The sequence below is a fragment of the Hippopotamus amphibius genome, chromosome 7 (assembly GCF_030028045.1).
Source record: "Hippopotamus amphibius kiboko isolate mHipAmp2 chromosome 7, mHipAmp2.hap2, whole genome shotgun sequence".
Lineage (NCBI taxonomy): Eukaryota > Metazoa > Chordata > Mammalia > Artiodactyla > Hippopotamidae > Hippopotamus > Hippopotamus amphibius.
The window spans coordinates 14580790-14594579 of record NC_080192.1 but is presented as its reverse complement, the minus strand read 5'-3'; the positions used below and the strand labels follow the sequence as shown (position 1 = coordinate 14594579).

The following is a 13790-nucleotide window of genomic DNA, read 5'->3' as shown; positions in this document are numbered from 1 at the left end:
CATAGGTAGTACATCCTCTTTACATATAAGAAAATTGAGCCTCAGAAAGAGGAAATGGTTTCACTTCTCTGTCGGTTTCCTCATCTGTGTAATGTGGATGCTGATACTGACCTTGTAAGGCAGCTTTGAGGCGTACATAAGTAAAATGTACTCTTGCACATAGTAGGTGTGTGATAAATGGGAGCTATATTTTCCAGTAACAATCCTTCCATGGTCAGCCCATTCCATTTTTGTCAGTTATGATGATGATAATGATATTAATAACATTTATCTAATATATGCTCTGTCCAAGACAAGGTGCCAAGAGTTTCACATGCATTATCTTGCCTAATCCTTTCAATTCAGGTAACTGGTAACATTATTACCCTGTTTTATAGAAGAGGAAATTGGAGGCCAAAAACAAAGTTACTTGCCCAGAGTCATAATAGCCATAGAGAACAGGGCTGGGAATGAAAGAGTTCAGTTGGCTCCTAAGCCCCTGCTCCCAACTGCTTCTTTCTTACCACATCTTTATTGAGCTGCTGTCTACTGCATCTTTTGCCATCTAAGTGCTGGGGAACAAGGGCCCCGTCAGAGTGCCAACTGGGGCATGGAGGGAAACTGGGGTACATCACAACCCTGCAGGTGTATTAGGATGCATGCAGAGGAAGAGTCCCAAATGAGGGAGAGCTCAGAAATGGGTCCTGGTAGAAAGAGAATAGGTCTGGGAGACCATGGGATTGTCAGAAGTGCACTGGCGAAGGGGCAGGAGGCTCTAACAGGAGAAGTAGATTGTGGATTATAGTGAAACCACAGTCACTCCTCCACGGGTTAGTGCAGGCTTAGAAATTTCCAGACAACAACTGTGAACATTTAGGGAAATTAACTCCAAAGATGTCTGCCTTCCCTTTCTCTTCCACTTCTCCCTGCCCACCCCCACCCCAGTGTCTCTTATCTGAATTCTTGCTCTTATAAACACAATTATCTATTTTAGTTGCCTCAAAGTTACAAAGAAAGCAATTCCAGACACGCTGGCAGCTGGATGCTCACCCTGAGATGTTGTCCCTGATGTGGTTCAGGCCTCCCTAACCTCCCTGTCTCTTTCTTGCCTTTTTCTACAGTGATCCGGGCCAAGGTGGTGGGGAAGAAGCTGGTGAAGGAGGGACCCTTTGGCACGCTGGTCTATACCATCAAGCAGATGAAGGTGAGTGACAGCAGCCTAATCCCAGGCTCCAGGAGGGTTTTGGGTTTTTTTTTGTCAGAGAGTCTTGGCCAATGGAGGCAAGTGGGGCTGGACTTAGGGTGTATGTTTGCTCAGTGTCTGAGCCCCAGCCCTGGCCCCTCCACCCAGCTGGAGAGGGCGTAGATGAGGCAGTGGAAAGGGACGGGTGGTTGTGGTGGTGGTGGTGGCGGTGGCTGCTTCATCCCAGAGCCAGGGCAGGTGGAGTCCTCAGAGGCAGCTGTTAAGAAGCTGGGCTCTGGAATCAGACAGCAGACAGCCCTGTTACCTAGAAACTATGAGGCATTGGCCAAGTCACTGCCCCTCCCTGGGCCTCAGTCTTCCCTGTAAAATGGGAGGAGGGGGTGTTGACTAGATCATCTCTACTGAGGTCTGAGCTTTTAGGATTCAACAATGCCTACTGGTTTTATGCAGTCACTGAGGTTACAGCTTCGGCTGAACCTCTCAAAACGTTACATTGAACTTGTGCTGATCACAGGAGCCTCAAGCTAAAGTAGGAACCGCACCCTCTCTCCCTATTTTCCCGGCTTTAATTGTCTTCTTGCACCCCAGTAGTCAGCTTCGTTTACTAAGGATATTCATATAACTGAGCACATTTGTGAGCACGTTAACATTATGAAGCACGTTCAGGAAGTATGCCTCAAAAAAAAAGCACATCAGACTCAAAACCTAGGGATCCTGCCTCCTAGGCTCAGCTCCATTCCTCCACTTAGCTTACTGCCTTAGAATTGTCCCTTTTCCTGGGCTCAGTTTTGCCATCTGTTAACAGTGTGAGGTTGGGCTGGGAACCCCTAAGAGCCCTCCTGGCTCAGGCATATCAGGATTCTAAGTGCCCTGGGACATGGGCTGTGTTACTTCTAAGCAGGGGCTGGTTTGGGTGCCTCAGCACAGAGGACTGGGGCTCAACCCTGAACAACTTGGCAGCTGGTCCACCATCCCACCTTAGTAAGCACCTCCCTACATGCACCACTCTGTGCCGGGAGGTGTGGAGGCCACAAGGAAGATGCGGTTCCTGTGTTTAGGAACTACAGTCAGGCGGGAGAGAAGACACTTGCGTGACTCATCAGGAGTTCGCGATGGGCTGTGCCCAGATCCCAGTGGACTGCTAGCCCTGTACTCAGTGCTTAGATTTGCACTCCCAGCAGTTAGGGTGGGACTGGGAGGCAACAGGGACTCAGTAAATGCTTGTCCATCTCACGAGGGAATGAGGGTGACACCCACTGGCCCGAAACTCCCCAGAGGAGACAATTTGGGGGTAGAATTGAAAGGGGGAGTGACACAGCCCGTGGGTGGCCCCCAACAATCTCAGAGGCAGACCTCCAGGCCTCATAATTCCTGCATCCTGAGGCCTGAGGTTAGATGTACTGAGTTTGTGGAACCTGTTGCTTTGGATTCAATTTTGGAAACATCCACAACCTTCTGGTTATGTAATGTCCAGAGTCAGCCCTGGCCAGCTGCCTTTGGCTGCCCAAGCGTGGTCATGGGACCAGCTTATGTCTTCAGACGGCCATGGGGAGAGACGAGTGGGTGGAGGGGGGACCAACAAGAGCAGTAACAACCCCAAAACCCACTGTGCAACCCCTGGCAGCTGGCAAGCAAATGCAAAAGCAGATTAGATAAAAGCTGAGGTTGAGGAGATACACTGCTTGCCTGCTCTGAAACAATCTTTCACATTGTGAGACGCCCTATGGCCAGCAGAGAGCTGGGAGGGGAAGAGCTGCCGGCAGTGGCTCCTAAGCTTGCCTAGCTTCTCTCCATCAGGCCCTGGATGCCAGGGTGACCAGAGGCCCTTGCTGTGGGAGGAAGGTCCCACTACCCCCTCACTGGTATAAAAACAGCCACTGAGCAGTGTTGAGAGGCCAGAGAACGTTTGCTCACCCATTCGCTTCAGAGCACACACACACACTCCCAAGATGCTGGTCTTTTGCTGTCTATTCACCAACTTTCACCCAGGTCCATGGATCAGGGTGCTGGGCATTAGGAAATAAAATCCCTTGTTTTGTGACAGAGGATCAAAGGGAAATGAGTTGCTCAGAATCACACATTTAATTAAAGGCTGATCTGGTTCCCAAGCGGAGGTGTCAGGGTTCCTTCCCAATCCTGTGTGTTCTTTACATGACTCCCCAAACCTCCCTGTCATCTTACTTTGATCATTAACCACTATCTAGTACTTTTTATTAACTCTGCCCCTGCTACCAGCCTAATATTAATTAGTTAACCCATAGAACTGGTCATTGCCCTTCTATCCAGAAAGGCCACTGGACTCTGCCGGTCTCCAGGTACCAGTCTGCTAATCCCGGAAGGTGCGAGACATAGAAGTAGGAGTAGGTCATCCAGTCATCCTCCCTCCCTCCCTCCCTCCCTCATGTCCTTTCTCTCTCCCTCCTCCCTACCCTCTCTGTGCACTGTGATTTTTTGAACTGAGGATACAAAGATAATTGTTATAATGAATACCAGACTCCATACAATTAAAAACGAATGAGCATTTACTATGTAACAAGCCTTCTGATAAGCCTTTGCAGGGATCAATCCTCACAACAACCCTATGAAATAGATACACAGTATCCTCTATTTTACATGTGAGACTTGGAAAGGTTATACAACAGTCAAGATCACATAGGTAGAAAGTGGCAAAGTAGAGGGAAATTAGAGCTTTTGCCTGCAAGGAGGTTACAGAGCAGTGGGCCAGCAGCCTGATTCATCATTCTCGCCCACTTTGGGGGCTCCCCCCATCCCATTTGTATCTAGTTCCCCTAGGGAACAAAAGGAGGTTAGCTTGGGTTTGCGGGTTTGTCATCCAGCAGTGTAGCTCTTGACTTGCAAAGGGTGTATGGAAAAAATCTTTAAGAGGCAAGGGGGAGAGGCCAGAGAGGGGAGCCTGCAGGAGTTCTGGCACTAGTCCCTGGGTGCTTTGTTCTAGAGGATTAGAGTCTACCCCAGAGAGTCAACCCGGGAAAGCAAGGACTCCCTTAGAGCAGGACTAAATGAACTTGGAAAACGTGAGAATTTGAGCTGCCCTGACTGACCTCTCTCTTCTCTCTCAGAGTTCCCACCCCCTCCCCCCAAAACTTCTCACCAAATGAAAGGCAGGCAGACCCTCCCCATTTGCTAATTCCAGAGCCTCTGGTCCTCCTCTCAGGCATATCCTGAGTGTACAGAGACCCACAGGTGTGTGTGTGTAGGGGAGGGGGGAGGGTGTTAGAATGTCCAGAGAGTTTCTTGTAAACCCAAACTTGGAGATTTGCTGAGGCTGAGGTGCTGGGCTGTGGTACAAAGGTGGAAGTTTCCAGAATTGTATGTTCTAATCTTTGGGGACCTTATCTCTCATCAGACCACAAGAAGGCATCTGCTTTGCCTGTAGCTATAGTTTATGCTGTGGAGACATGCTCTCGGGCTGGCTGCAGGGGATAGCACGTGGAGGACATTATGTCCCAGCTGGTCTCGGGAGAGTCCCATGGGGAGGCCAGCTGGCCGTGTGCTATGCACGTCCTGACTCTGGGCAGGACAGATCTGCTGGGCAATCAGAATGCTTGGCCCCCGGTGACTTCCTTCCTTCAGGGCTTTGTCTAATCGAGTGATCAGCAGCGGGGTTTCGCCTCTGAAGCTCCAGCTGGAAGCCCCTCTGACCCCCGGCCCACAGGGTGCTGTCCTCCCCCTCCCAATGCCTACGACTCTGTTCCCGTGTGCTCTGCTTCCCCAGCAAGACAGCCTGTTCTGTGGGAGAGAATCCGTGCACTTGGTACCTGTCAGGTACCTACTGTCTCTGAAACTCAATTGCTTATGAGAATCAGTTGTGAGTTTAAATGAGTTCATGATGTAAAGCAGTATCCAGCACAGTGCTGATCTTCTGTAGGCATGCCAGAAATATCTGACATAGTGGTGACATTTCATGCTGCAAATACAGAGTAAAGACTAGATGTTCCATAAGAAACAGGTAAAACTCCCCAAACTCCATTTCTTTCCCATGTTCTTTGTCCCTTCACCCCAAGGGAAGTTAACTTCTTGGAACTTCGTGTAGATACTATCACAAAGCAAGGGCCAGAGGCTTGTGGAGTGCAATACGGTGTGTGTACAATATTGCAGTGAAATATTATAATGGAATATTATTCAGCCTTAAAAAAAGGAAATGTTATCATTTGCGACAACATAGATGAACCTGGAGGACACGATGCTAAGTATAATAAGCCAGACACAGAAAGAAAAATATTGCATGATCTCACTTATTGGTGGAATCTAAAAAAGTCAAATTCTTAGAAGCAGAGAGAAGAATGGTTGTTACCAGGGCCTGGGAGGTGGGGGAAATGGGGAGGTGTTGGTGAAAGGGTAAAAACTTTTAGTATTGCGTGATGCATAACTTCTGGAGATCTCAGGGACAGCACAGGGACTATGGTTAACAACACTGTAGTACATACTAGAAAGTTGCTAAGGGTAGATGTGTTTCACACATCAAAAGCTCACTATATGAAGTGATGGATGTGTTAACTAGTTTCACTGTGGTAATCACAATGTATACATGTATCAAAACATCCATTGTACACCTCACATTGATACCCTTTTTATCTGTCAATCATACCTTAATAAAGGTGAGGGAAAAAGAGCGACCCGCCTACCTTCTAAACCGGCTATAACTACTTGCACTGAGATGAGGCTGGGCAAGACGTGTAGGAAGAAGAGGACCAAATCCTTCCCTCCGCTCGTTACGAACTTTAGTATAACTCGTTTTAAACTAACTTTTACTAAATGTGTGCCAAGTGCTAGTCTAAGGGATTTAATTCTCAGAAACACCTTATGAAGGAAGTACTTTGCCCCAATTTACAGATGAAGAAACTGAGGCTCAAAGATGGTATGTAACTTTCCAAGAGACTAATAAGTGGCAGAGACAAGATACAGACTCTGTCTGTCTACAGAAACCAAGTTTACCATTAATCTTCCTTTGCATTGGCTGGATTAGATTTACGCCCTTTCCAATTCTGAGATTCTCAGGTTCTCTGATTTCAGAACATTATAAACCCATTATAACCCTCCTAAGTTTGTCAAACCAATTCTAGGTCTCTGTGACTATAGACCTAATAATACTTTAGGATCAATATTTAGATCAAGCTGGATTATTATAAAGACAACAAAATGAGTAAAATCTGCCTTTGCCATATACTTACCATATTGTTATTTTCAGAATTGACCCTAAAAGGCAGCTCTGTATTTGTCAGACTTAGTCATTTATAACGTATTAAGATTTTGGCTCTGCACGCAAGTGCTAGGGACCATGTTAAAATTAAGGTTTCTTCAACTTAAAAGTAGCAGTGATGCAAGCTGATTTCAACAAGTTGAGCTCTTACTGGGCAGGGGCTTGATTCTTACCCTTAAAGCAGAGAAGAAATAAAAGGGACAGACCAACATGGAATAAACTGAGGCTCCAATAGGCTGGCCTGAAAGACCTAGAGAGAGTACTGAGTTGAAACACTTGCCAAAAAGTCAAGCGTCATCCACACCAAAATGAGAAATTGTTGGGCCTGGGAGTGAGTGCAGGGGATGTTCTCCCAAGGCCACACTTGATGGCATGCACACAGCAGCACTCTTAAGCGTGGTTCCTGTTAAAGCCAGAGAGGCACCATCCATCACTGCGGAAGTGGGGGGGGGGTAGAGGTGACATGCCCCCACTCCCCCATGGCACAATTGAAGACTGAGTGAGGACAGCACTTCTTGCTGCTCTTGGCTACATTTCCTCATTCAGCTGGAGAGCCTTGTGGGAAAAGAGGGTTAATAAGGCAGGCTAGACAAATTAAAAGCACCTGCACTGATGGTTGCACACAATTAGAACAGCACGCCTCTCAGAAAGGCAGCAGCTTCTAAACCCTATCGGTCCAACAGACTCTTTGTGATGGCGGAGGGCCTCATGCACCACCTACCTCTGTCAGCCAGTCGCCACTTAAAAGACAGGGAGGAAAGAAACAGCCCATTTGACTGAATGGGAGGCACTTAGATGAGACACCAATGAGGTGATGTCTGGCTTTTTATTAATTACCATAAGTAAATTAATAACGCATGCCAGGAACTAAAGTAGAGACATTGTCTTATTAGAAACCCTTGGAATAAGCCCAGAGACCACCAGCCAGCAAGGGCCTGTGTACTCTGAGAACTGGGGAATAGTGGGATTGGGCAACACATTGGTGCCCCCTCCCCTCCCCACCAGCTCACACAGTTAGCAGTTGTCTAAACAGATCCGGGCCCGCATGATGCTCATGGAATTGACCTGGAATCACCAAGTGGGTTCAGTCTCCATTATGTTCACACCAGTGGCTCTGAGCACATGCTGATAAAGGAGGCACAATAGCTATAAATGGCATCTGCCTGCATCAGAGGCCCTGAGCCATGAACTTGCGAGGCTGCAGGGGGAGACAGCATAGGATAATGGTTAAGAGCAGATTTCCCTGCTTGGATTCCTACCTCTGCCACTCACCAACCATGTGGCCTTAGACAAGCCACTTAACCTGCCTGGGCCTCGGGCTCCTCATCTGTAAAATGGAATGGGAGGTTTGACTGGCTGGATGGGAATGTTTCTCAAGGAAGGCACCAATCATGGCTCAGACAATAGAGGAACAGGTGGCCTTGTCTCTGGAATGAAGACCCTGGGGTAGGTAGGTCAGTGGCCGGTCACACAGTGGCCTATTAGGGGAATCCGATCCCACAGCCCAAATGACAGCATGTGTTCTGAGCCCTGGTCCTCCTCTCATGATATTCCTTCTGCCCACAGATGTACCGAGGCTTCACCAAGATGCCCCACGTGCAGTACATCCACACAGAAGCTTCCGAAAGTCTCTGTGGCCTTAAGCTAGAGGTCAACAAGTACCAGTACCTGCTGACAGGTAATGGCCAACTCCAGCATCTAGGCCAGGATTTGGCCAAGGTCCACTGTTTCTTCACGTCAGAGGATGGAGGAGGAATAGTAGACCCAGCAATGTTCTCAGGACCTTGGCAATGAGCCCACTGAATTGTAAGGAGTATCCAGTGTTGAGTCCATGTTGCTTGACCAGTGGTGGGAGCCTGAAGTTCCTACAGTTCGTCTCTGCTCCACCACTGACTCTGGGGAGGAAATCTCCTAGTTTTGCCTAGTTTTTTAATTTCTCAGCTTTGCTATAAATGAAAAGAAATTGCGAGAACTTATTGCTCTCCACATCTTAGTCAACCTATTAGGTCTATCTTTGAAAGTTATCCACCTTTAGGCAGTCAATGTAGAAAAGGGAAAAACAAAAGCAAGACTAAAAAGCCACTGACATGAGAAGAAAAGAGTTGGTCTCTGGCCCCAGCTCCAGTGCTTACTGGGTTTGGGAACTTCTGCAAATCACTTAACATCTCTGAGCTTAATTTTGCACGTTTGGAAAATGGGAATACAACTCATCCTAAAAGGTGTTGGGGAGGATGAAATAAAATCATGGGACTGAAGAGTACATAGCACAGTTCCTGGCCTAAGGGGGTTACTCAGTAGATAGGAATTCTCTCTCTTCTGGCTGGGTGTGGACAAAACAACTCTCCCCTTGTCATCCCTTTTCTCCTCTAGGCCGTGTCTATGATGGCAAGATGTACACAGGACTGTGTAACTTTGTGGAGAGGTGGGACCAGCTCACCCTCTCCCAGCGCAAGGGGTTGAACTATCGATATCATCTGGGTTGTAACTGCAAGGTAAGCCCCAGGGAGAGCAGGCAGGGGAGGTGCTGGCTTACAGCCCCAGAAATATCAGCTCCTACAGTACCGGGCACTGGGCTGTGAGGCTGGGAACGGCGTGCACATCAGGCCTGGGCAAAGGGGCAGGTCCGAGCAGGAGTGGTGAGGAATGTTGCACTAGGCTAAGCAGTGAAGAAGGCAAGGAAAGAATGCCTTTCTGCCGTAATCTGTGCTGCCCACTTAGCAGCTGCTGGGGCATGAGGGCTCTTCAGCATCCTTGGCCCCTCCCATGGCTCAAGGTTGTGGCAGGTACGGGATTCTTACACTGGCAGATCCTGCCAGGCAGTCCCGAGTGGGCTCACCTAGGCAGTTGACTCACTGGCGGCCCCCGCCCCAGGTGGGCAAGCTGGCGTAGCACTGCTGATACCACTTGCTGCAGGGGGTCACTCTTCAACCTGGCCCAACTCCTTGACCCCAGCACAGGGTCAGGGCACACAGCCTTGCTGCTCTGGGAGGCAGTTAGGCCATTCTCTCAGTTAATTCTCACAACTCTGCAAAATTGGGATAATAGTGATTACGACTATTATAGTTTTAATTATCTCCATTTTGCCGATGAGGAAACAGTGGCCCAGAGAGCTTAGGTAGCTAGCCCTACGTCACACAGCCCACTAGGTCTGATTTCCAGCCTAGGGCAGGTGGACTCTAGAGTTTATGCTTTAATCTTTCTCATTTCTCAATTCCCTACAACAGCTGAGAGGTCCCATCCTTGCCTGCTACCATTTGAAAGGGAAAGTACTACCAAATGTCTAATTCTACCACTTTCTGGCTGTGTGACTTGGGGCAAGTTACTTAACCTCTCTGAGGCTCTATTGTTTGTAAAAGGGAGATAAATCTGTTATGAGAATTAAAGAGAGTAAAATAGAAGCACTTAGAAAAATGTCTGGTACACAGTAGGTGCTCAGTAAGTATTGGAGAATGTCATTTATATTATTTTCACAAAGGGAGTGATGTGGCTGGGCTGCACCTGCAGTGGTCCCAAGTTCTGAATGCAGACTCAGGCAAGCATCAGGCCTAGGTCCACCACAGCGGAGTCCACCAACCTTTAGTTGTTATCTCATTGCAGATCAAATCCTGCTACTACCTGCCTTGCTTTGTGACCTCCAAGAACGAATGTCTCTGGACCGACATGCTCTCCAATTTCGGCTACCCTGGCTACCAGTCCAAACACTATGCCTGCATCCGGCAGAAGGGTGGCTACTGCAGCTGGTACCGAGGATGGGCACCCCCGGACAAGAGCATCATCAATGCCACAGACCCCTGAGCTCCAGACCCTGCCCCACCTCACTTTCCTCCCTTCCCACTGAGCTTCCCTTGGACACTAACTCTTCCCAGATGATGACAATGAAATTAGTGCCTGTTTTCTTGCAAATTTAGCACTTCGAACACTTAAAGGAAAATCTATGCTGTCATATGGAGTTTATTTGGAACCATCCTCCCAGCCCAACCCTTCCTTTTCTTTTTGGTTTTGACATCACCCGTTTCCACCTGGAAGTTTTTGGTGTCATGCCAGAAAGAATGAGGAATGTGTAATCCTCTTCTTCGTGATGATATAATCTATATTTTTTTAGGAAAACAAAAATTGAAAAACTACCCGATTTGGGCATTGTGATACCTACCGCTCTTTCTTCTTCCCCATCTCATCATCTCCCAGACCCTCCTCCCTTTGCCTTTCTCTTCCCCCTCCCCCAGTACATAAAGGACACAGACAAGGAAGCTGCTGAAAAGCCAACTGTTTGAAATCAGTCAAGGGCAGCAAGCAGATAGACTCAAGGTACGCAGAAGATCTTATACACCAAGGAGATGCTACTGCATGTTCCCACCAGACTATGTCTGTCTGTGTCTGCACGTGAGAGTGAGGGAGGGAAGGAAGAAACTGCAAGAGGGTCTGGATGATGCAGCACACACACAATTCCCCCAGCCCAGTGATGCTTGGGTTGACCAGATGTTTCTGAGTCTGGAGCAAGCAGCCAGGATAGAATAACAGAACTTTCTTAGTTGGTGAAGACTTAAACATCTGCCTGAGGTCAGGAGGCAATTTGCCTGCCTTGGACAAAAGCTCAAGTGAAAGACTGAGGTGAATGTCTTTCCTCTCCCCGCTTCCCACAAGATTTCCTCCTGGAAAACTCTTTAGTTGATTTGGCCAGGAGCTTGCCTTTATGTAAATTGGAAAAATACAAATACCATACACTATCCACAGATATAGGACAAGTAGATTTGGGTAGAGAATACTATTTTCAAAGTAGCATTTAGCTCACCTAGGGGGATGTGTTTGCATACACATTTGCATATACCCACGCGGGGACATAAGCTAATTTTTTTACAGGACACAGAATTCTGTTCAATGCCGTTAAATATGCCAATAGTTTAATCTCTTCTATTTTGTTGTTATTGCTTGTTTGAAGAAAATCATGACATTCCAAGTTGACCTTTTTTTTTTTTTCACTTTAATTAAAATTTTAAATTCTGAGCACCCTCAGCATCCCCCTAATTGGGGTCATCTGACCTCTCTCCCTCTCCTTTTCTCCTGCTTCATGTTTGGGGCCTTCATTTAACTGCCTTACTGGCTTGGCTCAGATGGGAGATGAGCGTTCGTGTGGGCCAGGGGCCTGGGCACAGGAAGGAAAGCTGCAGGGTCCTGCCTTGGCTAGATGGCCACCTTTCCTGGGTTTGGGGACAACTTGCTCCTCTTCCTCCAGCTGACCTGTGGGTGAATGCCACCTCCTGAGGTCCTCAGCTCTTAGAATTGAAATTGGTGGTCACTGCGAAAGCCTGACTCTGCAATCAGCTGTAGGGTTTTTGTTGTGTTTTTGAAATAAAACTATAATATAAATTCTCTGATTAAATAAAATTATTTTAAGTTTTAGTGTTGAAAGTGAGATGCCAAGTGTCGGTGATAATGTGTATTTTAGAGAATTGGGGATGGTTACATTTAACGTGATTGCTCTCTGTTTTCAGATTATGGGTATTTATCCTGTATTCATATTCGTATCTTCAGTTCATTCCACTTTAGGAAACAGAGCTGCCAATTGAAACAGGAGAAAAATAAAGAAGCAGACAACACTTTATAATGTCTCACACACAAACACAAATGCCCAGGCAAGGTGTTTGGCAGAACCCCAGGGCGGGAAGGCAGTACAGGCATCCGGTTTCCTTGGGATCGATTTCATCACCTAGCACCTTTCACCTTGTGGTTATGACATCCGGCATGCAGGAAACAAGGGGAATTTGCTCTCTCAGTGGGGCGGCGTGAGGTCAGCAGGCCAGTGGTTTTTAAGGGGTGAGCCCCAGGCTTGGTGTTAAGATTTTCTTTATTTGAACCTCAAAGTCCTACAAGGTGGAACCCCTAACCCAACCTGCCCAAGTGCCCTCCCACAAGTGGACATCAGTGTGACCTCCATGAGGCATCTGGCTATTCTTGGTCCCTGGTGGGGTCACCTCCACTCACACAAGGAGGGTCACCTCCACTCACTCGAGGTGAAGCCTGAACATGAGTCACTTGAAGTTTCCCTCTGAAAAGTTGGTGGAACCACAGTCCCATCTGCCAGGCCCTGGCAAGGAAAACAGCAGGTCCTGAGCAAAGTGTGATGTCAAAGGGCGGTTTTCGAGCTTTCTATAAGCTATAGCTTTGTTTATTTCACCTGTTCACTTACTGTATAATTTAAAGTCATTTATGTAGCTGAGACACTTCTGTATTTCATTCATATCGTGAACGTTTTATTTTGCTAAATCTTATGTCATGTGTAGCGGTAATATGTGTGCATTGTGTTTAAGAGAAAAAAACAAAAAACAAAACCCACATGCTGCCATTTTCCTGAATCAAATTCTACAGTGGAATGGAGGGTAAATACTTCTACTGTGCAGGCAGCTAGACTGGCAAATTGGGGAAACTAGAAGGAACTAGCACTAGAGACTCCTCCAGACTCCTCCCTATTGGCATCCTAGTGCCTTCTGGACTAGGAAGAAGGAGAGAAAAAACAGCAAGTACAGTCACACCCTTGCTCTGTATCAACTGGCCCTGGATGATCTGCTGGTCCCACCCATTCCATTTCTCCACCCCACTGGGAAGCCATGATTTCTCTTAAAAATCCAGGGCTGTGGGACCTGTGATTCCGAGATCTCTGGCCTCTTCTGGCCATCTCTTCTGCCTCCCTATCCAGGAAGCACCACACCCCGGCTCTCACCTCTCAGGCCAGTGCTCCATCTGGCCAGGGTGGATAATACTGGGAGACTCCTGTGCTTTAGCCTTACCCAGTCCCAGACTCTACATCACGGCAATCAAGCTACAGCTCGTGAGCACTATTTTTCATACCATGGTTCTTGAGCAATTAAAAAAAACAAATGACTTATTAGAACAGCTGTCTCAGAGAAACTGTGGTCCCCAGGAGACCATGACCTCCCCGGCCTCTACCCTTCATCATGTGCTCACTGATCAACAATATGGATTAACCAAAAATGACACCCAAGTGTTTGGCTCCTGGCTGCTAAAGTAAAAATAGCGCTAAAATAGTTTTACACAAGAAAAACACTTAAAAAGTTCTGACAGCAAAAGCAAAACAAATGGGGGGGTGTTGGGGAGGCAGATATCAACAGCTTCCAAACTGGCTCTTGGGAGGCACGAGGAGGGTTCATGCTCTGAGCGGAGGGGCTTCGTACATTCTCCCATGCCCCTCACCTTCCTCCTTAGCCTGTCTGCTGTCCTGAGACCCAGAAGTGATGGAGAGAAACCAACCAGAGAAAACCCTGTCTGGAAGGAATGTATTTGTTGCTAAATTTTGTAGCACTGTTTACAGTTTTCCTCCATGTTATTTATGAATTTTATATTCCGTGAATGTATATTGTCTTGTAATGTTGC

The 13790-nt window shown here is 47.4% G+C and overlaps 2 protein-coding genes across 2 annotated transcripts in view; one reads left to right on the top strand and one right to left on the bottom strand.

Moving 5' to 3' along the window:
* TIMP3 (TIMP metallopeptidase inhibitor 3) overlaps positions 1–12734 on the top strand; it is a 54672-nt gene extending 41938 nt beyond the window's left edge. Inside the window, exons 2-5 of the mRNA XM_057741454.1 lie at positions 1101–1183; positions 7971–8082; positions 8775–8896; positions 10002–12734. Of these exons, the coding sequence (XP_057597437.1) occupies positions 1101–1183; positions 7971–8082; positions 8775–8896; positions 10002–10199 (515 nt within the window). The 3' untranslated portion in view covers positions 10200–12734. The remainder of the gene's footprint in view (positions 1–1100; positions 1184–7970; positions 8083–8774; positions 8897–10001) is intronic.
* SYN3 (synapsin III) overlaps positions 1–13790 on the bottom strand; it is a 442694-nt gene that overhangs the window by 276625 nt on the left and 152279 nt on the right. The gene's annotated exons all lie outside the window — the stretch shown is intronic.